Raw genomic sequence first — 24,865 nt, 5'->3', positions numbered from 1 at the left:
GATCGAGTTATTTGAACCACGAGTGAGTTGAGTGCGTGAGTGAGTTGATTTAAAAATAAGAGAGCGAGTTATTTGAATCACGAGTGAGTTGAGTGCGTGAGTGAGTTGATTTGAGATTTTACTCTCAACTAGCCTGAGTTATTCAAATCACGAGCGAGTTAGTAGAGTGAGTGTGCGAGTGAGTGAGTTAGTTAGAGAGTCACATCAACTCACTCAGTTCGGTTTAATTCTCACTGGTGAGTTTTTATTGTCATCTCTAATTGTAACGTTTTTGACATGAATCCAAATTTTTACTTTTTTTGGAAAATTAATCTAAAAAAAAATTTATTGGAAAAAAAATATTCAAACTTGCACGGCCTTTTGCAATGTTATCGGAATCTATTTCTGCTTTCTGTTTCGGGGAGGAAACCCCACATTATTTCAATGCCTGATTAAAGATGTAGTTGAAGTATGATACATTATTACAGCCTGATGCATAATCCAGTGCAATATAGATCTCGCAACTAATAATACCCAGAACAGGCAAAAAGCGCAAACAGATAATAAATTCACTTGCAAAAACCATGAATCCATAATATGCCGTGCATGCAGTACACACACAGTACGCCCTATTATTTCACCACGTTATCTCTGTGGGATTATTTCCATGACACACACTCGGGAAACGTTCCCTTTTTTTTTTTAAAAAAAAAAGGGGGTGGTATGCTTATCATCGAAATGATTTTCCCTATTGCCGATAGTAACCGTCGCCACAATGGGCCCCGGAGAGCACTATGCTAATGGCATCATCCGTGTACGGGACGGGTTTGGAACTTCAAGCGTAATCCTTTTCCACTGTCCACTAGTTTGTTTGTTTGCTTCTTCTACGTATGGGTCGGCATTTATGGTGTGTGGTCGATCGATAAACCATTTCCAGCTACCAGTGAGTGCTCGATTTCGTCGTTACGCCAGTCGTTGTTGTCGGGGCACAGGTTTATTACCCGCTACCGCATGCTGGTTAGGCATGTCGTCCGAAACCTGTCGCCCTGGACAATCACTAACAATAAACATTCAGCCATGGACAAAATGCCATCACAATCATGCCGGTTGCCGTACATCACTTTCGTAGCTGTGTCGTTAAGTGCCATAGAAAAAAAAACCACTCCCAGACTACACATCCAATATTAATGATTTATAACGATTTTTTTGTTCGCTCTTTCGTTATTATTATATTAAAAAATTTGAATCAGAAATTCGGAATGATTGAGACATTTAATACACTCACATGCACAACCACACACGCACACACACCTGAGCTAAGATTAAAGCGAAGAAAAGTGTGCCGGTTTTTATCACTTACACTAAACACCCGGTGTAACACTTCGCTTACTGGAGGCCGGAAACAAAATTCCAACAAACGCGCGCTTAGCGCATCCTCCTAATCCACGGTCAAACAAACACAGCACCAGGGTAGAAAACCACCAGCCGGATCTGTAACCCGACACCGACTGCACCGACGACCCGAAAGTACCACAAGTCGTGGCGCCCAGGCCACCAAAAAACCGATCGGGAACTGCCGAGCCGAACGCTGCTGGAGTCGAAAGCTGCACCACACGCGCAATAATGAAAGCGGCGGCGGCGGCTGGTGTATTATGTACAGAGAAGGGCCAACACCGTCGATGGCCAACAATGCTCCGTCGAAGAAGAAGCTCCTTCATTGACCCACTACTTTCACCCCCTGTTCCCACCCACTCCACTCCTTGCTTCCTTCCGGGTTTTATTATCCTTCACCACTGTCGATGAACTCAACTGACGTGTGTTTGTTTGTGAGCAAATGACTGCCAGAACAGAACATATGTACATCGCTGCTTCTAAACCAAAAAGTGTCTCTCCCCGCTTCTCCATGTTTTTTTTTTCTTCTGCCCTGAGCTGAGTGTACTTCAACCCTTGTGCACTATACACGACACTACCAAAAGGGGTGGGGTGGGGCGGGTTCTTATCGCGGCAGCATTGAAGTGCTGGATTCGCACACATTCATCGTAACCCCTTCTATTCGTGCGGTGGTGGTGTGTGGGCCACACATCTCAGGCAACAACATTGCCCAGGCACCAAAAACCCCAACTACTACAGTCGCACGCGAACGAGAATAGTAATCGACAACAAAAGAACGTTTGACTCGAGTGCGAAAGGCATCAGTGTTTTACACCGACCTTAGCCGGAGTGACGGTGACTGAGGACAGCACCAAACAACGCCCCATTCGGAAGGCTTTGTGTGGGTGAGAGGGATGAGGAAGGGAATGGAAAAAGGAAGGTTGCTTGGGCGGTGTTTACTGTACCGCAAACTTTGACTCTCCACTGTCGAACCTTCCTCTACCGTATGATTACGATATTCGGGGAATTAAATTCGGATAAGTAATTTTAGTAACCCATTTGGGACCCATTTCCCACCACCATGGAACGCAAGGACGGTTCGCAATGGAGGGATCGTCGAAGCGGTACGAAAAGGAAGGAAAACCCCAATTTTTAATAGAATCGTTCCCATTGTCGAGGCGAGAGAGAGTGGGGTGACCAATCTCAGGGTCGTGTGACGCACTTTTGGGAGATTTCAAAATGGATGTTAAACGCCGTGGATTGAAATTCGCTTACCGAAACTCATCATCGCTGTTCGATACACACTTTGATGTTTTTGAAGTTAATGCCAGCGTTTCACGGGTTCTCCATTATTTGACCCATCGAGACCAACAATCAGACGCCACCCAACCCTCGGAGCCGGGACATGGGTAATGCTGAAGATGACAATGATCTAGCCGCTTTTGTCCACAAGGGAACGACAGATACGCTACCAAACAAAGGACAATCAACGGTAGCCTAACCCTGACCCTAAGATTTTTTGGGTGGGGGTTGGTGAAACAGCTGATTGTGTAAGGTCGCCATCGTGCCTTCCAATATGGAAATTTCCTACGGGAAATCGAAATAATTCTATCGATTTATACATGGAGTGGACGTAAAAAAACAAAAAAAAAACTACTCTCTTATTTTGGGGATCGCTTATCGTACGGAAAAACTTTTACAAGATGTGAGGAAAGTTTCAAGGAGGTCGTCTTAGAAAGAGTTTCACGTACTTAAACCTTTGCCTAGATCTATTCTACACCCAAAAAAAAGAAAATAATCGAAACCACAACACGTGGCTCCTTTGTGGCTTGGTGTTACTACCGGATTTACCCCAAAAAACGTTATCAAAGGTCAGGTGTATTTTCCATTTTTCTTAAAGAATATTAAGTAAAATTCCAAAGAAAAACTAAAAAGATCTTCAATTAACTAGTTTCAAATATTCTCAAAAATGACTAAATTTCATGTTGTTGAAAGGACATAAGGAAAAAAAAGATAATTTATTTCTTTTCTCGTTTAATTATTTTAAACAATTTTAATATTGTTTAAAAATTAAATAAGAAACTATTATTATTATTATTATTATTATTTTTAAGATAATTTTTCTCTACATTTCCTTAACTTTATGTAAGTAAGGTTATGTAAAAAGCCTCATGAAAAAAATAATCAACAAATATTAAATTATAATACGTTAAAGAAAAGCTTTTACACTGATTAATAGCAATAACGAGGAAAAGCGCCTTGAACGTATAAGATGTAAATCTTTCCCTAAGGACCCCAACCTAACGTTTAGTGTAGTTGTTTGTACTTGCTACCTCCCTGGGAGCACTTTTCCCACAAAACATTGTTTGGAATTGATTTATATACATTCCACAGTAAACATGCACACCGCAAACAACTTCACAACGGCAACGACAACATCAAATATGGCAGCGATAAGTTATCGATCATTTATAAGAAACCAAGTCGAAAGTTGTGTTGTGTGTGTTTTTTTTTATTTTATCAACTTCGTTTTCATTGCTTTAACGCAGGATCACAACTGAACTTGTGGGTTGGAGGTACATCAAGTACACATACACACACACATATATAAATCGATAGAAGCACCAGAAGCACAACAACACACCAAACCAACACCTTCACAACTTCTGTACCTTCACGTGCAGGACTTTTCAACTTCCTGTACCATCGATAAGGAAATGTATTTTGTCCACAAAGGTCTCCCGTGATGGTGGAGGTCTCCCAACTTGGAGCGAAGGTTTCGGTAGGTACATGGGGGAAGGGGTGGAAACAGGGACAGTCAACCCCAAAACGGGTAGGCGTCACAGTATGGGGAAAAACGCAAAACCATCCATGATACCCTTTTGGTATACACGCTCCGTGCAATATGAATATACATATGTACATATTTTATTTTCCTCTCGTTTGACATGCATACGAATCGGTTTGTTAGCGTACCAGACAAAGAAAACCACCATTCTTGCAGTGGGGGGAAGGAGGGAGAGGGTGGAATAGAGAAAAAAAGAGAAGAAAAAAAACAACTCATAACAACTCTCGCAAAAACCTTAGTAAATTTTTGTGCCGGACGGTTGGTGCAAGTACACCTCCGTACAGCAAAGAGAGACATCAACAGGCGAGTAGTAGAAAAGGGAAAAGAAATCTGTCACTAATCTCCGGAAAGTAAATAGCTTGCCGTCCCAATGCGGCGTCTCATAAGTACACGTGAGAACAGCCAACCTGCAGCAACAACCAAGCGAAGAAGCAACAAAAAAAAGTCACACAACAAAGTTTCTTTAACAGGTAGCACTGTAAGAAAAATGAGATGAATGAGTAAACCGTGAACAGCGGGGAGGATTCTTGAGTACATTTTTTGTTGTTGTTTGCCATTGTGAAAAATTACAACAACCATCTTGCGACGATGGAGGCGCCTGGTGGTTTATAAATAATGGACCATGATGTCCCCCCCTCCCCACCGTCTCGGGTGAATAGTCAACACTCGACGGATGCTAGTGTTCTCATGACCGGATGCAACGTCAACTCTTGTACAGAATGGGGGCCTACCGAAAATGTCCATCTTGGGCGCGAAGACCAAAGAACCACCAAGAAGCCGAGGAATTGTTTGCACACCCGGTTTTGGCTTTGCACACGTACGTACACCGACCGCAGCTGTAATCCAGTTGTATAGGTAGCGTTTCGGGTTGGACAAGAAACGTTCAACAAACACGCACACACACATCGGGGGTTGTGAAATTGAGGGATAAAACTGATGAATTTTTTTTTTATCTCTCCTTCCTGGGTGAACGAACCCTTTATGGCCAAGGAAGGGAAAGGTCCGTTTACTACAAAACGGATGTCGAAAAATTTCTCATTAAATACTGTTGAATGTTTGCTCATGTTTCAATTAACGCGCGAAAAAAAAACTTTTTTTTGTTACTGTAAGCACACAAACCCCTTGATCGTGTTTCGTGCTTCAGCCGATGCTTCAAGTGCAGGAAAGAAAACTGAAGGCTAACATCAATTAAAGCCATCCCCGTTTTTCGTGGTGGAGTCTATATTTTTCGTAGCACTTTTGCACGCGATGATAATTAGCACCATTAATGATTGTGGGTGGTTGGTAAATCTGTGGAAGGCGAGTACTTCAAATGTTGAGCAAATATTTTCTCTAACCCAAATGGATGGAATTAAATTTTAATTGAGTGCTTTTTGCAGCGCAAAATGATAGTTTACATTGTTTTTAATTACTTCAAGTAATAATGTTGCTTTAACTTTTCTTTTCTCTCTTCTCAATTAGTTTTTTTTTTTTGTTTTCCATTCGATTCTTCCTTCGGAAATGGTTTGGCGTGAAATAAGCCCAAATGAAATATTTCCTATCAAAGTTTTAATTTAATGGTTTTCATTATGTTTTAAGACACCGCACTTTATCAAATCTTTTTTCGTTTTTTTTGTTTTGCATTTCCGAAACCGAAACAATAAACGCCCGTTCGTATCAAAAGTCTATTACACGTTTAGCATTAAAGCTAATAATGTTGCTTCTTCTTCGATAGGCAATATTCTTCATCAAAATCTATAAAACCAACCGTAACCACGTACACCGCCGGTAAAGCGAAGAGAAAGCGAGAAAATAAATGAAGCTTTGCCTTCAGTACGCGCGCCATGCGCGCCTTTTCGCGATAAAGAGCCATGAAAATTTAATTTTCAAACTCAAACTCTCCTACCACGCATCGGTTTGCCGCGAGGTAGGCGAAAACGCCATACGAAATACTTTAGCAACACGCGGGAAGAAGCTAATAAAGAGTTTCGCTTGCTTTGCTTGCTGGGAAGATTGTTTCATCAGCGACCGGGCGTCTCCATTGCAGCCAGGAACGTGAACAATTATTGTGGAACTTATGCTCGAACATTTCAACGCTAGAAACAATTAACCTTAGGGAGAAAAAAACAAGCAAAATGCCTACAAAATGATGCGCAAGTGCTAAGAACGGTTGTAAGTTTATTAAGTAGACAAAAAGAAGCTTTCTTTTGCATGTAGTAATTAGACATTCAACGACACCGAAACATATTTAATCAAGCATTCAAGTAAAAAGAACAGTTGCAAAACCCTGGAACGAGCGGCAAACTTTTTTTTTAACATTCAACATCACGTACACGTGATATAAAAGATTAATTGCATTCAGCGCAAACGAACCAAACCAAACCGAAGTAAAAACGCTCATTGTCAGAGTCTGTCTTTCCAAAATCACAGACAGCGCACACAAGATGAGAAATGTCAACATTTACCCCGCTTGAACGTCCAAAAAGTGTCTCAAGAGTAAAAAAAAAACCATTTCTGTTTCGACCCATAACGGAGATGTACCAAAAACGGAGATCCGTTGTTCAGCTTTCACTTTCTGCAACATTTTGCCACTTTTAAGGACCGTCGTCATCATCGTTCGCCCCTATACTGTGTTGTACAAAGTGCAAAACTCGCACCAGATGGAAGTGTGTACAAGAAAACACATTATAAAGGATGGAGTTTAACACCACGCTATCAATGTTTTGGGGAGAGCGTCCAATTCCTTTTTTTTCTTTGTTTCAAGAGGTCTTGGGTCATTACTTCATTTCACTTTTGTGTTTGATATCTTTTTTTCATTCTTCTTCCGGTGTGTGTGTGTGTGTTTTTTGTTGATATTTTTGTTTCGTGTATCTTTACAAAAGGACAATAATACATAGCAAATACAGCGGCTCTTGTTACACGGTTTTTGCCCAACCAATACACAACGTTGGGGGGTTTATAAGAGAAATGGGCCGGAATAGAAACCATGCACGGGCTATGTTTGTTTATTACATCACGTACGAGCAGCCGAGACATTCCTTTGTCCGGTCTGAAGACGGGTGAAGATTCTAGACCATTTTGCGGGGGGCGGATGGGAGGAAAAGTAATAACAAAAGAATACAGACTTTCCACCGGACGAACATGGCAACAATCGGGGAAGGGAAAAACCTATCCGATTTCAGATGTGAATTTTTGTCCAGCATTCAACAGCTTGGCATGTGGTGTGTAATGATTGGTATGTGATTGAAATGATGGCGTTTATCTAGAATTAATAGCTACAGTATATCACACTTACGTCGTATGCCCCAGTCCATCATGGTGACAACGCTTTCAGTTCGATTCGGTTGCCAGCGATCAAATACCAAAGCATGGAAGGTGAAAGTTTACACGCAAACTCTATCCCAAATATATGTGTTGCTACCGGTTGTTAACAATTCTTTGCAGTTGTAGTAAATATTCGATTGGCCGATCAAATCACTCGGAAAACGTAGAAAAAGCTTTGTGAGTGCCTTTTTTAGAACTTCACGCCACGCGTCACTTTTCCGTTAATAAATATTAATAAAAAAAAACCGTAACTTTGCTTCTACATATTGCTGCACAGCTACGCTAAAGCTTTTCGTCACCTTCATAACATTTTCATTCACATGTTAATAATTAATTATCGATTTGTTTTTTTTTTCTTCTTTTCTTAGCACAGCACAGTTAGCACCGAACCGTTTGATGGAACGAAGAGAACACTAACTCAATTGCACACAGTACGCCATACATTGATTGAATTTAAAATGAAGGAAAATCATAACAAAACAAAACAATCATAACTTTGCGCTACGAAACAATGTGCCGACGACATTGCGGAACCCTGAAGAGGAAAGCAATAGGAAAATAGTAAGGTAAGGGGGCGATATAGTATCCGAGGTAAGTATTTGCATAAATGTTTACGAATATGAAAATTAGCATCCCAACAATATGTGCGTGAAGTGAGCCCTTTTTTTGTTGTTGCCTATTTTCCAACGTTTCACTATATTGATTTGTACTCCAAAAAAGGAAAAACGGAACGAAACATCTACCTTACTCTTTTGAGACATTTCTTGTGGTAAAGAATAGATGTGCCCGAAACCCAGGAAGAATGCATCCCTCACGGATATGCACCACTCGAGAATGCATTTGTAAACCATTCGCCCGTAGCTTGGCTACGTGGCTACGTGAATCCAGCCCGAAGAGCAAATGAGAAGCAAACAAAATTCTGCTGTTCAAACTTGAACAATCGTTGCAATCGTGATGGAAAACCACTCGAGAATAATGTAGAACACGCTTGCTCTGCATCATCATCGGTCTTCCTCTTCAAACCCCGAAATAGAGTTGATTGATTCGGTGAACCTCACATTATGCGTTCCTAATATATACCATTTTAATTGCCCGTTTGCCACGATGCAACAAATCTATGACGCGATATTGTTGGGATTTCAATTTCAAAAACTTTTGCCTCCCCTCGTTCACAATCACCACGCTAATCACAAACACCAACACAGCAAACAAAACGATGGGCCAAACTAATTGGGACACAAAGTTAAGGAACGAACAGTGTTTGTTTTGCCGTTTTCACTTCCTCGTCGTTTTTGCGACCTCTGACCAGCGGCCTGGCGGCATTTCTCTCATTTCTTGCATAGCATTTCTTAGCCTCGTAGTACACACTTCGCACACTTGTTTTTACACGCTTCTTTGGTGTAGACATTAGTCAGGCACGATTCAGACACTTCCGCTGTGAGTGGTTTTTTTTTTCTTTTATATTTTTATTTTGCTTTTCTATCATAATTTCTCTCTCGTAAATGTACACGAATGCATTCCGGTGTCGATTGTAGCAAAGGCGACGATGGGGTACCGTACCAGTCCGTAACCTATTCGTCCGCACGGCGTGAGAACATGTTGGTGACTGACGGGACACGGACACCAAAACGCACGACACCGTGCGGTTTGAATTGCCTTCTACGACACTCGTTTGCTTCGGCGGCATTTTTGGTGGTATATAACACGGTTGCATATCGCATTCGGATTGCCGTATCGAAACGCTCCGGGAGCGAACTATATTTCAACAGACAACCACCAACGTGTCCCGAACGAGAGCGCGCAACAATTCTGCTCACACACAGCAGTATTATTCTCTTCGTGAGGGACGGTTAACTCTCCCGCATTTCCCGTAGGATGATGACACGTTCCGTGCTCCACTACCGGCCATGCTCACTTTTATGCTATTACGGCAGCGTTGCTACACGATTTGGTTTATATCCTATGTAGCGTGTGGTCCAATGCAAAGCTTACTTCGAACACAAGCAAATTGGCCCAACGTCTGCATGGAAGAGACATCTATGCAGCCGAAAAGCCGTTGTTGTGGTGTTAGTCAAGTTGTAGTAGTAATAGTAGTATTAAAAGCGGAAGTAGTGGTAGAGACGATTGTGATACTGATAACGATACTAAGCTACGAAGCATAAAAAAAGGAACTCTTTTCTTCTTCCACCACAAGACGCCGTTGATAAACATTTCACGTGTCAAGTTGTATCGCATCAATCATCGAAATTTGGTGGCGGGTTTTGGACAAACAAAAGTCCAATTTTCCATTACCCGCGGGTTGGTAACAAACAAAAACGACCGACAGTAAATTACATCATAAATCAGCACAATCGTAAGAAAAGGCTTTCAAAAGTGTGTTAGATAAGCGAACCTAGAACGAGTCAACTTCTTAGCTTTACACTTTCGCATTTAAATTCCCAACACAAAAGCACATAAATATAATGGCGGAGGGAATAAGTTGACCGCTAGCTTTGCATTCGTTTCCGGTACAAACGATGTTTTTTTTATTGCCTTTAACCTTTAATATTGATTTATAATGTTTTTGTCGTTGTTGTGTTGTGCATCTTCTCTCTTGAGCACCCTCCCCCAAGAAGCGATAAAAATGCGGACTTGATTAGTCACCATGATTGTAATTGATGCTTAATCAAAATGAACTACCTGGCTCATAATGGTGTATGATCTATTTTCATTTAGTAATATCATGCAATATTGTATACATTGAAACATCCAATAACGGTCTTATCTAGCACAGACCGGTTTGCTCTATCTGGGATCATGGAATCTACTTTGCTGATAGTGGAACAAAGATACATGCCATTTATGTTACGAATGTTACGAAAAAGAACAAATCTCCAGGAAGCAAACTGTTCACGTGCGTTTGAATATTGGACAGGTGATGTACATTATCGCTATGCAACAATCACTGCTTCCAGACAACAAATAAATACTGCTTCAAAAGATAAGAAAATCCGTTGTTGGTCCTTATCTGTTAGCAAGTCAATTCTTTTAATGGGGTCGTTAGATAGAGAAATGGATTTTTTTTCACATAAAATTCGAACATAAACCTCGCCGTAAAATAATTCTACACATAAAAAAGCAACATTTTAAAAGCAATATAAAATTAAGATATGTTTTAGTACTCTCGATAAACATCACGAGACGATCTGTAATATTACCACAGTTCATTCTGTCATTCAATGTTGGCCTATCGCCCAACAGATGGCGCTGCTTCAGATTGTTACAAGAGCTTTTGCTAGGATTTACATTTTCCTTCTCTTGAATGCGGAAAATATCAACGAAAATTTAAAAACTAAGAATAATTATCATACTATACCATTATACCAATCATATTAATAATTTATAATAAAATCTAAAAGTTCGTGTATAATTCAAAAATAAATAAGAAACGCATCAACAGCGACCAATTCATCTAATGAGATGTAAATTTACGGTTCATTGAACAATCCATCAATGTTGTCAACGTTGGGCGTCGTTTTAAACGAATTTCAATTGTTCGCTCAGCAATAAAATGTTGTTTTTAGGTCAATGTTGTTTACTAAATAGCAGTTCAATACAATACAAATTCCGTTTCACTTTCAATCGTACGGTCAAGCGCAAACATTCCTATTCCTATATCGCTCAAACAATGCATAGAATTACAATCGGGTGGTGTAAATATAACAATATTGTAAAAAAAACTTTAACCTACATCCTATCATTTATCTGCTGCTCTTAGAAGTTTTGACTTTTACATAGTAAAATTAGTATTCGTTGAAAATCTTTTTGCGGGCTAGAATATTTTTCCCAACATGACAAAAGGCTTAATTTGAACTTGAATGGGTAACATATCTGTCCACTTACCTCGAGAAGTAGGGTGATTCATTAGAATTGAGAGAGGACATTCATCGTCGTCGAGGATATATTCCGATCCGTCACTGTTGACCTACGAACAAAAAAAATAACAGTAAATATGATCAAATAGAGCCCCACTTCAAACGGATTCGGCAACACCGAATACCGGCACAATCAGACCGTGTTTTGAACAATCCTTCGGGCACGGTAAATGTATTGTGCCATTTTTTCCGTCCTTTTTTTGCGGACGAATTTTACCTGCACGAGACAGTAGTGAAGCGGATCCACTTTATCCATGCCATATTTGGACAGCATCTCCCGCACGACGGCCTGCGCACAGTCGCGGATCGACAGCAGCAGCGTTTTGTACGGCACATCCCGACAAAGGCTCTCGCCGTAGATCTTCAGCGTTCCGCCCGTGTCCGGCCCACCGTCCCGCGACCTGAACTGTTGCAATTTCTTTTCCAGCTTCTGCTGTCGGCGACGCCGCATTACCGCTTCCGGGTTGGAGATGGATCGTGTAAACGATGTTTCCGGCAGCTCGGTGTACAGCTTCTCAGCGACATGATTTTCCGAATCCGGCCCACCGGCACCACCGCTTGATTGCAGTTTGTTCAGCTTTTCTTTCTTTTTCTGCTCCTTCTTTTCCCTTTTCGACAGTTTGCGCTTGAAGCTCGGCTGATCGGTAATGCTGTCTAGGGTCTGTGAAGTACGAAATTAGCACAGTTAATAAAAGACATTACTCGCAAGCCACACGCTGGCCACTCGCACTTCCCGTATTGTACTTCGCAAGCGACGAAAACACATCACAACAACGGGTGGCCTTTGCCGGGAGATGGCCGTCGGACAGTGAACAACCAACCCAATATTACGAAACGTCCGCCTACTTACATTTGTCTTTTGGGCACAATTTTTCAACAGAAATCGTCCCTCACGATCATCGTTATGCCAATTGAGCTGAACGAGCAAAGGTTTTTCGTCCGGATTCAGCTTTCGCTCTTCGCCGTTCGCATGGACCACATACAGTGCGTAGTTCGGCAGGGACAGCATACGCATATCGGGACGGAACTTCTCTATCAGCGTTTCTATAACACAAAAAAAAAGAAAACACAGTAAATAACAACATCACACACGACGCACAACATATTGACAAATTATTTCCATATTCCGTTCCATCACATTCGCTCCCGTAGGGTTTCCCACGGTGCACAGAAGCACCTTCTTGCCGCCGAGCAGATCTATTAATGCAAAACTTACCGATAACGTCGGAAACGGTGGCGTCGGATGCGACACGGATACATTTGGTTGCTACCTTTTGGCCCTCGTCTTGGAAGTAAAATCGCATCACACCGTGGAATTCCAGATTCTGGTGAAGATAAAATGGAATGGAAAGGGAAATGAATGAGAAGGCGGAAGCGGTGGTATGTTATCGTTTTGAAAGGCTCGATAGGTAGACGAAAATGAATGCCATTTCCTAGAAACAGCTTCATCTTTATGGGCAATGTACGAATACCGGGAGACTCCACCCGGCATCGAATGTTGTGTCACTCATGCGCAACATATCAACGGCTATAGGGTATGACTAATTCTAGAAGACATTGTCATCTTTTGGCGCTGTCTTTTGGTTACACATCGTAATCATCGCCATCGTTCGTTGCTGTTGTGAACAATTCTATGATCAATTTAACCTTAATGTGTACAATTGTCATATCGGCAACAGGAAATTCGAAATGAAATATTAAAAGACGTATTTATTGAGATTGAAACATGGAACGTAGAAGATATAACAAATTCTTCAAGTTTTGAACATTTAAATAAGAATTCTATTGAAGATATTGTAACAAAAAAAATTACTACAACTGATGATGATTTCTTTAAGAACACAGCAAAACAATGTCACCTTTCAGTGTTGAGGAGCTGCTTTAGGATTAATAATTTTTGATACTCAAAACTTACCTCATTCGGTTCGGATAGCGCAAATATATCCAACCGTACCGTATTCCATTGCTGGATGACGGAACGGAGTGTTTCCCGATCAAACATCCGTTTCTCGTTGAGCGACATTTTCATCGATTGTGGATGCTCGGTAGCGTACTGTTTTGCAAGATGTCGTCCTCTGTCGAGTATATGTTTGGCGCACGCGATGGATGCGCCTTATGGTTCCGTCAGTTGCCAGTTCGTGACAGCAGTAACTGTTGCCGTTGCAAAATTCGATTCAACTCGAAACACCTCACAACAAGAACGGAAATCTGCAGCTGGTCGCAATGTACCCCGCCTTCTTAGTCAGCCCGAGAATTGTTGAAGAAATGGTACAAAAAGATCAGATAATTGGATCCTTCCCCCGTGATGGTACACTGAGATCGTTCTAGCACGGTAACCTTTCTCTTGTTTCTTTTACGACTAGCTCGTTGTGCTGCTTGACTGGGAATGCCTAGAACGAAACGAATGCAAAAAGCAAAGTGTTAAAAGGAATACCGATTAAAGGCAGGTTATGAACATTCAACCAGAGGTAATTGCTTTTATCATGATCAATTAGAATGGGAGCGACGTAAAAGGTGTTAAGTTTAGCGACAATCTTTACAGACATGTACCTGATGATGTCATCAGGTGAAACTACAGTCCATAACATTCCATAGTACCAAGTGGCACTAAATCATCAATATAATATGCCCTTTAAAAAAATGGAACTGTTGGATGATTCTATTCCAGAAACATGACTATGAAGGAATCTTTCAACTTAATGAATCATCCTGAATCTCTAGTGACTCATTTATTGAGTAATCTAAGAAATGAAAAGATTTTTTGGAGATTTGAGAAACTTTGAGGCAGAGTTATGGAATTGTTCTAAATTCATTTGGTGAGAGCAAATTCCAATTGAACTCCTCATTGAAATGACTCTTTTAGAATTAATGAATCTGTTGGAAAGATTCTACAAGCACAAAAAATTACTAAAAATCTACTGGAAATTTCGAGTCGAGACTCCAATATTTTTTGGGAGACATCACCAGACATTCAAAAACTTTGTTCAAAATTAAATTTCCTTCCATATGAGATGCATTTCAGCTATATTGATTTGATTTGCGCGAATTCTTAATAGAATATTAATGGCCATATAACTCTGTTACACACTGTAGAAAGTCGGTGAAGCGTATATCATTGGAACAAATTGTTTTTTTTTTGCACAACTCTTCAATAACTATGCTTCCATCTCTCAAGCATTTTTCTCCACCGTCCTTGCCTGATTAGAAATGAAAAATGCAAACAAAGTCAACTCAAGTAATTACATTAGTGCGTTTACAAAAGGCAATACATTCGCATGGAATTCATCTGCTGCAGGTACTATTCACGGCCATAAAGCGTCATACACACCAGAGCAGGAAAATCACCATTCACAGAGCAGAGAAGCAGAATGAATGTGTTTACGCTTCTTTGCCGATTACCATACCGCAAAGCGGCGTAATCGCAAGAAACTCGAGAAACATGTTGTAATAATGTTTTTTCCCCATTATTTTTGCTTCGCCTTTATGATTTATTTTTCCTTCCTTTACGATACCTCGCCAGAACTTTTTCATACTCCTCAGGGAGTCCCCTCCGTCGGACAAAGTTTGCCAATCGCCCCCCTCCAAACGTTGGTAAGTGGAATGAGAAAAAACAAATCGAGGTATTTTTGCGGTTGAAAACCAATTGAGAATCTAAACTTTCTACCGTGCGTCAACGGACCAGCAGTTCCATTGCAATTTGACAGTAAATGTTTTTTTGGGGGAATATATGAAACGTTGAAATGAGAAGCGAGAGAAACCACTGATTGACTTAGTTGTTGTCCCAGGAATGATGAAATGAATTTTCAAGGAAAACCAACGCGTTTTTTTGGCGTTTCGGTCGCTTGCGTAAAATTTGAACTTCCGAGAAAAAAAGGGAACAAGTTTGGTTTGGATAATGAATACATTTCGTGTGTAATTCACGTGTACCATGAATGAAATGCCATTAGAAATGTGTTCCAGCTTCAGTACAAAAAAAACCTGAATAATGTCATCTCATATGTCACAATTGTAAAATGATAAGCAAACAATCAAATCATTACTGTTTCAAAATTGTCTTTGAGTTATAGGTCATGAACTTAAATGTTCATTTTAACAGCAAAATAGCTGTCAAAATGACACAACACTCAGAGCCATATTGTGACATACGTCAGTACGGAAACAAATTAAAGTTTTATGATACCTTAGTCATTTAATTCTAATGTAGGATTACAATGCACAATTAACCCTAGGACACTGACGACTAAACGAAATATTAAACATTCGCAGCTTTACTGCCTATTATGCACCGTTGCACCGTTGTCATTCATGACGAATTATCGCCTGTGCCATTTAACTTTAAGGTTGCATCTTGCCAACAGACTAAATGCGCCATTCAAGTTGAGGATATTGCACGACAGGGAGTAACACATTTACAACGAAACTCTACGCACCATTACGTGCAACCGAACTCTGTCCGTGGACCAGATCTCAACAAACAACAACCAAACAATGCATCCGCCAGCTAACCTACATATTACTCTGTGTATGCTTCCCCTTCAATAACTCTTACCTCCACTAGCGTTTGCTGGAGAAATGTTTTCCAAAGGATCGTTAATTCCCATTTGCCATAGCTACGAAGCAAACGCGGAAAACAATGGATGTTTCGCTGTCACAGAATGCTTAATGATTCTAAGCATAGTTTATGCTCGCAACAATGACAATCTTCAGACGCGCCTCTGGGTGGCAGGTGTGCACCAGAAGGTGCGTTCCTCGCTTTACCTAATGCCCATGGAATCTGACAGACAATTGACGGAGCATAACAAGCCGAAAAGGAGGACAAACGGAGGCCGCGTAGCTTCGCGGACGTGGAAGAATTCCACCAGACCAAGCTGTAGGCGAGTTTTGCTAATGGCCATACTGATTCGGGATGGTTGCTCCAATCCAGTTCCAACCCTCCCTAATCGCCTTCCACCCAACGTGTGTGTGTGTGTGTGTTTTTTTGTAAGCTTTCCGTACGCTGAATTTAAATGATTCATAGTGGAATGTAGAATCCAATTATCGTGATCTTTCTTCCCGGTCCGGGTGTGTTTCTACACGATTTTCTTGATCAAAATGTGTTCCGTAGAAAAATGCTTTTTTCTAGATTAACGCCCATATGCAGAGCATATCCGCTAGATACGTCAATGAGGCGCAAGAAAAAAATCACTTCGTTGCATAGATAAAACACGGAAATGGAGGAAAGATTACTCAGGGAGTAAAAATAAAGAGGATCGAATTCCATTACCTAATTAATCTAATTAACGATTTACATCGTAAACAATTTCGCTGACAACTTAGGTACAAAATGAAGTAGACAGCAGCAAGCATAGGAAGGAGTTCCAGAATATTTTTTCTCCATATTTTATGTTATACTTTTATTGCATAATTTAGTGCTTTTAGAACGCATATAAATATTGTTTTGTTCGCTTGTCTTGAATTAGCTCCGTAATCATCTCATATACATAATCTATCGTCATCATCTAATCACCCTACCGCAAACAAAACCGATTTGGTTTATTAAATCGATATTCATTGTTCATTCTTTTGGCGTTTGTTTGTTTCCTTGGTTTGTCGAAAATAAACATGTAGCACAAGCACATAATTTATAATCTTTCCATTCAGCCAAAAAATAGCGGACAACTACTCACTACTAAACCTACAACCGAATGGTAAACCCATCGTGGGTCGTCGGTAATATAACCACCAACATTCCTACCATTCCGAGGAGTAGGAGTAGGCATGTAGTAGATGACACCACACAACAGAAGAAAGAATTTGATCGATAACGGAGCTACGGCACAGAAGGCGATTCCTCACTATCGTCACACATAGCTGCACGTACTCCAGGAAATAAACCTCCCATCGTACAATATTGACTGTCGGAATAGTTGGAACGTGCTGTAGTTTTCTTTTGTGTGTTGTTTAAATAAAAATAACATACCGGCAACACTAAGCGCGTACGCTAGACTAAACAAAATACCTTCAAAGCTGATAATGCGCTCTCTTTGGTCTCGTGAGTCATGTTTCACGCGTTTAGATTAGTGATGTGCTAGTGAAGCGAATCAGTGAGTTAATTCGAATCTCTATAAAGAATTGTTATAATTCCTTTTCAATGTAACTCACTCAAACGGATTTAAAGAAGGTTAAGTAACTCATGAAAGAGTCATTTCGCTCACAAAAGAGTCATGGTTCTTTGCGGATTCCTTCGACTCTCTGATGAGTGATTAGAGAGTTATTAGAGAGTCATTTCATTGATTCTGAAATTTCTCTTCTTGACTTTTAACGACCTTACAGGTCACTCCGGCCATTTCTGGCTTACTAGACTTATTTTTACCACGTTGCCGGATAGTCAGTCCTTGCTACGTGGGGACGGTCCGGATGGGATTTGAACCCGGTCCGACCGTGTGGACTGGCGCCTTTTATCAAATGCACCACCAGGCCGCCCCGTTTCTGAAATATTAACATCCAATACTAGCGATTCTTTCCAATTTAATATTTAGGAATCTTCAACGAGTCAGTCGAAGAATTAGAATTCACTCATTAAAGTGAATCACTCAAATTAACTCATTGAAGTGAGTCGGAGTTATTATTCTCATGGAGTCACTGTGTGATTTACCTTAAAATTGTGTACATTAATCAGATTTTAACGTAACCCAACATTTCCCCAACAAAACAACCACATTGAAGAGGTTGAACCGTAACTTCAAAACAGTGTCTTATCCTGCAATTCAAGTGCATACGTACCATGCTTTTCAAACAAAACAAACCAAACAAAAAAAAAGGCTCACAAGATAAACCAGAATTGTACAGGGCTGTAAGTGTGGGAATGTTCGGCTTCGCTGCACTCGGAACAAAAAAAAACATCGAAAGCTTTGAAACCACGCGAAGAGGAGGGAGGGGAGGGTTCCAAAAAATGGTCCCCCAACTTCCGACATTTATCCCGCCATTTCCGCTCAACCCGTGGACTACATTTAATGATACTGTGCGGCGTGGAAAGATAAGCGTAGGGGATGGATGGGATGGCAACGATGCTGGTAAGGGACTCGCTAAACATTTGAAGAACCCTTCAGGGGCAAGGTGTGTGCGTGGGTTCATTCAGCCAACGCAGACAACTGGCGCACTCAGCCGCGGTCATTCAGGCGTGCAATTTCCCAGCGTTGTGTTTATGGACCGGTTTTCCACATGCTTTGTAGGTTTATATTTTTTAATACACACTGTGGTTCGATTGTTTCTTTCGAACGCTTTCAAACGGATCGCATACAAAGATGAGTTTTGTGCGAAAAAGTCATTTTGCCACTAATTATGAACGAAATTCTGCACCTTTGCCGGTTCAAGCTGATCCGATAATGGTTAAGCAGCAAAAGCAGGAACTGTATTTTATAGAGCCAGGAATTTATTTGTTAAGTGAAATTAATCAAAACTTTCCATTGCCTGTTTATTCGCCCGGATCCTGGAATATTTTCCAAGTTGACACAGATGCCCACACAGAAATACAAAGTTGAACGGTATACGGATGCACTTTGACATTTTGCATGCAAGCTGTACTATATTCTGGAATTTTTGTGTTCATCAACTTTGCTCAAATAGGACAGAATGGATGGGCAACTAGCGTAACTGGTAAAGTTTATTTCTCCCATGCACATTGAAGCAAATAAGTGAATGGGACCATCAGTCGTGTAGGTGTCCAACAATATTTCACCGATGCGGTGAATCGAAAGAGCATCGATTAATTAAAGCAGTACATCGAGTTTATTTATATTGTTTTACTTTATCTACACATATACCTTTTTTATTGTTTTACTTTGTTGTAAAATACAATGTTGAAAAACTTTTTAAAGTAGCTTTACCATATAAATCAGGGAGAAAAAGTTTGCTGCTCAACAAACTAGACAACACTCACCGCTATCTACAGCACGATAAGGTTCATCATCGTTTGTTTAGTTGAAAAGGAAATCTCAACGCACCACTCAACCACAAATAGCGAAAAACACTCCTCTTTACACAAGGAGATTGATTCCTTCCGCTAGGGTCTTTGTTTTTTCTTCCTCCACTCAAATGCAATCAGAGCTTTGCTCGGTGAAGAATTTAATTGACCTCGACTACTGTTGTGCGTCCGTAAAAGACTGCCGGGAATGTTTAATCCAACCGCCCCGCTTTCGTGTATACACAGCTGTACAACGGTCGACGGCCAGGTCGTCGTCATCCGTTAGGTCAGACTCCTGATTGCCATGGTCACCCGGCGCCGTAGATTGATAGCAAAATTTATTACCACGAATGATTCATTCGCTGCAACGCTGTAAAATGATTTGTCAAGGCAAAAGATCAAATTGATGATTGGGGTTCACACTGGGTCCCTCCTTGTGCGCAATGGCATAGATACTGTATTTCCACACAAATTGGGCTTGAGTTCGGGGTGATCAGCAAATGCTATGCTAATTAACTTGTTCTATCAAACGCAATGTTGGTTCCGAATCCGTTCCTGAGCTCGAATATAGAATCTGCATCATAAAATGAAGCTTTTCGAATTTGAGTATGCACCAGGCGAAACTGGTGTAATTTACGGTCAAATAAATAACCAATTAAGGTAGAAAAAATATGTTTGAAGTTTGTATAGCTGGAGAATATATGTGAAATCAAATGTGTTCTCGTTAATTAGATTTAAATCATACATATAATTAGTTAAAAAATAAGAAGTTTTATGAAATAGATTGCAGGGATTATTTAAAAATTAGTTGCATGCAATATTTCATTGACGACATCAGGATAGCATCCGAGATATTCTCATAATGGTCATACAGTGGATAGCCTATTATCAAGATACCTTTTATCCGGCTGTCCCATTATCCGTGCAGTTCGGAAATGACAGTTCCAAAGGCGAATTGACATATTAATTGAAAACCGGTGATGGCAAGAAATAAAAGCCTTAATAAGAAATGATACAAGATGATGATGATGAAGATCTGATAAAGATGATGCAGATGAAGAAATGATACAAGAAATTATCAAGTTCGACCAAATAGAGCAGATTTATTTTGCAAAGTGCACCTGAAAATATTTACAGTAAGCTTTAGAAGAACAAAAATCCACCCAATCCACCCAAATCCACTAAACACTAATATTTATCAATGAAAAGAATTGTTCCTATTATCCGTGATATTCGCTTATCCGGCAGGGGCCGAGTCTCGATGAGCACGGATAATCGGGGTTACACTATACTTTTACAAAATGTATCGTAAAAGATATCGTCAAGAGAGATTCACTGCTTCACCATTCAGTTTTCAATATTTTGTGCTAAAATTGTGTTATCATCTGATCCTTTTATTAAGATATTTGCGGCATTTGTGGTTAATGGATATTGTAGAGATTTTATCTAAAAACACCTAAACGTATGGACGCACAATATTTGCCTTCCCGGTCTTGACTGGGATTTTGTTTCCGATTTTGAAGACGGAATGGTCAGGTCCCTCGTAGTAAGGGTTAATTTTGGAAGAGAAAATGTAAACAATGACGGGCTCGACTTCGGGCGTTGTGAATTTTTCCTGTCAATACACGGTCAAGGTGCTACAGGGTCGCCTGTCGTCCATGACTAATACATGTCTCAACCTTTCCAGAAACTTACTAATTCCTCCCACACATACATATTCTTCAGGATGTGAAAAAGAAAAGTCCGGGCCGTAATTAGCTTCCTATCCAGTTACAGATGGATCGGTTTTTCTTCAATGAACGAATTGATGTTACTGTTTTGCGAACGTTTGCATAGACGACACCCATCATCCGCTTCTTCTTCTTGTTCAAAACGTCTCGTGTCTGACGGATTCCGTCACTGATGATGAGACATCTCATTAGATGCTACACCTAGTTATTTGAGCCGTTGCCAAAGCTACCCTTCGTTGATCCACCTGGTGCCAATAGATTTTGGACCTGGTCTGCCACAGGTAGCGTAACAAAATCCAAGGCTAGCCAACTTCGACAACTGTCTAGACCACTCTGGTCTGATGCTTCGAAAGGAGTTCCATACACTGAGTGAAGCATCACAGTATTTTTTTACGTTTGCTAAATGGTATTAAGATATCGTGCAGCAAAACTAGCAATTTCACACAACATTTATTCAAACCTAGCATTACAGGTCGCTGATCATGTAAAACTCATTCGTAGCTATTTTTGTGTCATGTTCTTTTGCGTGCCTTTTTTTTCTTTCTTAACAACGGGTCATTTCCGCCTTATCGGTTCACTGAGTACGGCCGGACAACGGTCCAGGGAAGCGTGACCAAGAAAACTTGTTTTCTTGATGATCATAGAAGAATACAAACAAACAATTTATTTAGTTTGAAACAAGAAATATTTTTTTTTAAAGATCATTGGAAGAGTTTTATATAATTGTCATAAGTTAAAAAGAAATGCGGTTCAATTCTCCTTCAAAAATCAAATTACGTCACGCATCTCTTCCACCCATATTTGTAGCAAAAAAGTGAAGCACATTTCCACCGCGTAACTAGACAAACGGGGAACATTAAGTAAGCTTTACGTGCAAACGAAGATCAGTTTTACTGCACACTTGGATGCACTCGGAAAACAAAACCGACATAAATGGGTAACAATATTATCCAATGTAAATCATTCCTGAGTAGCACCGATGGTGAGACGCCCGATGGTAAACGCAGACAAAACAATTGTTCGAACCACGTTTCTATGTTTGGATGCCAGCAACTTAACTAGACTGGGAAACTTGTCCTCGGTGAGAGACCATTGGTCCAATTGCCATACCTTCTTTCTGACCCTAAACTACACCCCAAAAAAAGGCTGCACCCGCCTGTATCTTTGCTAAATACTGTGCCTGTGTGCATCGCTCTATTTCCTTTCGATTCATCGTGATTTTTCCAAACAATCTTGAGCGTTTCCCGCCCGAAAAAGGGGTGGTGGTTTTCATACCCAACCTGAGACCAAAGACACTCAGTCCGAGCAGCTCCGAAACAGACAACATCAGGCGCATACCGAGGGGCATAAATCACGCTACCATTACAGCACGCATTCGAGCGCACACACATCCGCGCGGCGCACACGAATGCATTTTTCTTTTGGGATGCGCCTGTTTACCCCACCCCGTCCCCAACCCAGTGTTAGTTCAATCGAGGGAAAAAAGCAGAGCCAACCGTTTAAGAAATGTTTGTAAACTTCGCCGCGCGCACCCCCTTTCCCAAAGCCTCCCCCCCTTCCCCAACATTCGGTGTTCGGCACCCCTTTTCACTTATGTTGTGTGCACCCGTTTTAAATCGCTGGGGCTTGGCATCGTTTTTCCGTCACTGTTTCTTTACCAGGATCGGTTTTTATGTGACTGGGATGGGTTTGTTTCTTTTTTTTTGCTTCTCTCTAAGTCAACTATTTCCTCCCTTCCTTCCGCCCCGGAGTCATTCATCGGAGATGAACCGGAGCCACACGGAAACGTGAGAAATTTGAACGCCAGAGTTCGCGATGGCCGCACAGGGTAAACAAAGGCAGGGCGGGCACTAGTCCAACTAGGGTGCGGAAGAAAGGCTAAAGAATTGTAGAAGAAGAGCGTTAAAAAAATCAACGACGCATTACTTCCGCACTCCCGTAAGGAACTCACACACCCAACACGGTATACACGCAGAATCCGTTGCGGTTAATCCGTTTGGACAGCATTTACCGACAGGAACAAGCGTTTATTCGCGTAGCCCGCGGGGTTATTTTGTTGAAAGGGGTTTTAGGGGTGTTTTTTTTCAACATTAAAACATATGCACGCAAACACCAAAATTGGTCAGTGACTGACAAACTCTTGAAAACCATGTCGAGACGTCATTCGCAACAACACAATTATTCACCGAGGGCAAGCGAACTTGAACTACACTGCAATGGTGGAAGCCATACGTGCATATGCTGCAAGCGTTGAGAGAGCTGCATTCCCTCATCGTAATTCCATTCAATGTCATAGCAATGCATTCGCTGCATATGCAAAAAAAGGCTGACATCACGCGAATAGTTTGAAGAACAGAAAAAAAGTGGGAAAACTAACAGCAAAGAGGAGCAAATGAAACAAACGGTTGAAAGTGAGAAATCAAACAAAAACCGGATTCATTCTCAACCGCTTCACCGTACAAAACATTCCACAATCATGTAACGTCGTTCTGCATATTGATGCAAAATGATGGGGAACGAGGTGTGTGCGTGTCGGTTGTTGTAGTTATTTATGGAAAATCAATTCACACACATGGTGTTTTATAAGCGAAAGGCGTTCAAACAATCGATGCCTGAGTCTGACGAGCGATGACACACTTTAGACGATGATGATCATGAAAGCAATGATATAAATTATTATACTATCACAAACTAATATTATGTTGAAGATATTTTATTTCATTTCATATTTCATGAACAAAAAAAAAACAGTTCAGGAAACGTAATATTCAAACAAATTTCATCATTCAAATAATTGACACTAAAACTACCGAATGAGTCATTTTGACTGGGACTCTATATTTGAAATATATTGAATTTTTGAAACTAAACAATATTATCTGAAATTAGAATTGTTTGTGAAGTAGTTATTAATAATAAACGCTTCATGACAATCAGTAATTTTGACCGAAACGTTTCATTTTCATCACATTTAGTTTTAGGTTTAAACCATCCTAAAGTAGTTGAGGCCTTTCAAAATAATCCAGCCTTTCAAAATTGTTTACTAATTATTTAATAATGAAAAACGCTTAAAACGCTTAGTTCTAGTGTCAAATCACACATGTTCAAAATAAAGTCTATCCATAACGACTTTGAATGTCTTGTTGACGTAATATTATATTTATCAAACACATAAAAAACCTCCTTTTTATAATATTGAAAATGATATTCTTGTGACAACTTGCAAATCAAAAAATGGATGGAGTTTATCTATCGAACTAGCGAGAAATCTCCAGGGGAAAAAACAGAACTCTCCGCAAATCTACTCGTGACATGAATAATAACGATTTTGTATCGTGGACTCACACGGTCAGGTGAAATAACGCATCACAAAAACGAAAACCAAGACACAAAATAGTTTAAAAAAAACCCTCAGTTCGTGATAGGTTCAAGTGTACGATAGGTAAACAATGTGCAATAAAAGTTTCTGTTCTTCACTGCGAAATGAAATATTGCGCTAATGGAAGCTTTTGCCGTGAGTCTTCTGACTGGTAGAGAATTCACCGCAAGCTGTGATCATAACACACCTATCTGCGGACATGATGTACAATGCAACACAGATGGGGCGTTGTGGTGGTGGTGATGCACTCGCGTTCTGCTGATGACATATTTGCTGACGGATCGAAACGAACACGAGAGGCTGGATTGTTTGTAAAAGTTTAGTTTAAAAAAAACACGTAATGGATATTTTATACATTCTATCATCACTTTTTATGAAGATGTTGGAATTTTATCACAA

At 40.5% G+C, this 24,865-nt stretch overlaps 1 protein-coding gene across 18 annotated transcripts in view; it reads right to left on the bottom strand.

Moving 5' to 3' along the window:
* LOC125764898 (afadin) overlaps nucleotides 1-24,865 on the bottom strand; it is a 56,898-nt gene that overhangs the window by 21,914 nt on the left and 10,119 nt on the right. For 17 of the 18 annotated variants that reach the window (XR_007418494.1, XM_049429562.1, XM_049429574.1 and 14 more), the window contains 5 exons: nucleotides 13,331-13,805; nucleotides 12,632-12,740; nucleotides 12,266-12,459; nucleotides 11,633-12,076; nucleotides 11,384-11,465 (listed from right to left, as the gene is read on the bottom strand). Coding sequence is in view for 17 of the 18 variants with exons in the window: in XM_049429562.1 (XP_049285519.1) it covers nucleotides 11,384-11,465; nucleotides 11,633-12,076; nucleotides 12,266-12,459; nucleotides 12,632-12,740; nucleotides 13,331-13,444 (943 nt within the window). In the remaining variant the exon portion in view is untranslated. Of the gene's footprint in view, nucleotides 1-7,472; nucleotides 8,037-9,061; nucleotides 11,310-11,383; nucleotides 11,466-11,632; nucleotides 12,077-12,265; nucleotides 12,460-12,631; nucleotides 12,741-13,330; nucleotides 13,806-24,865 lie in introns of those variants that run through there. The other variant, XM_049429578.1, reaches the window with a different exon arrangement.

This window comes from Anopheles funestus, chromosome 2RL (assembly GCF_943734845.2).
Source record: "Anopheles funestus chromosome 2RL, idAnoFuneDA-416_04, whole genome shotgun sequence".
Taxonomy (NCBI): Eukaryota; Metazoa; Arthropoda; class Insecta; order Diptera; family Culicidae; genus Anopheles; species Anopheles funestus.
This window is presented reverse-complemented; position numbering and strand designations above follow the sequence as displayed.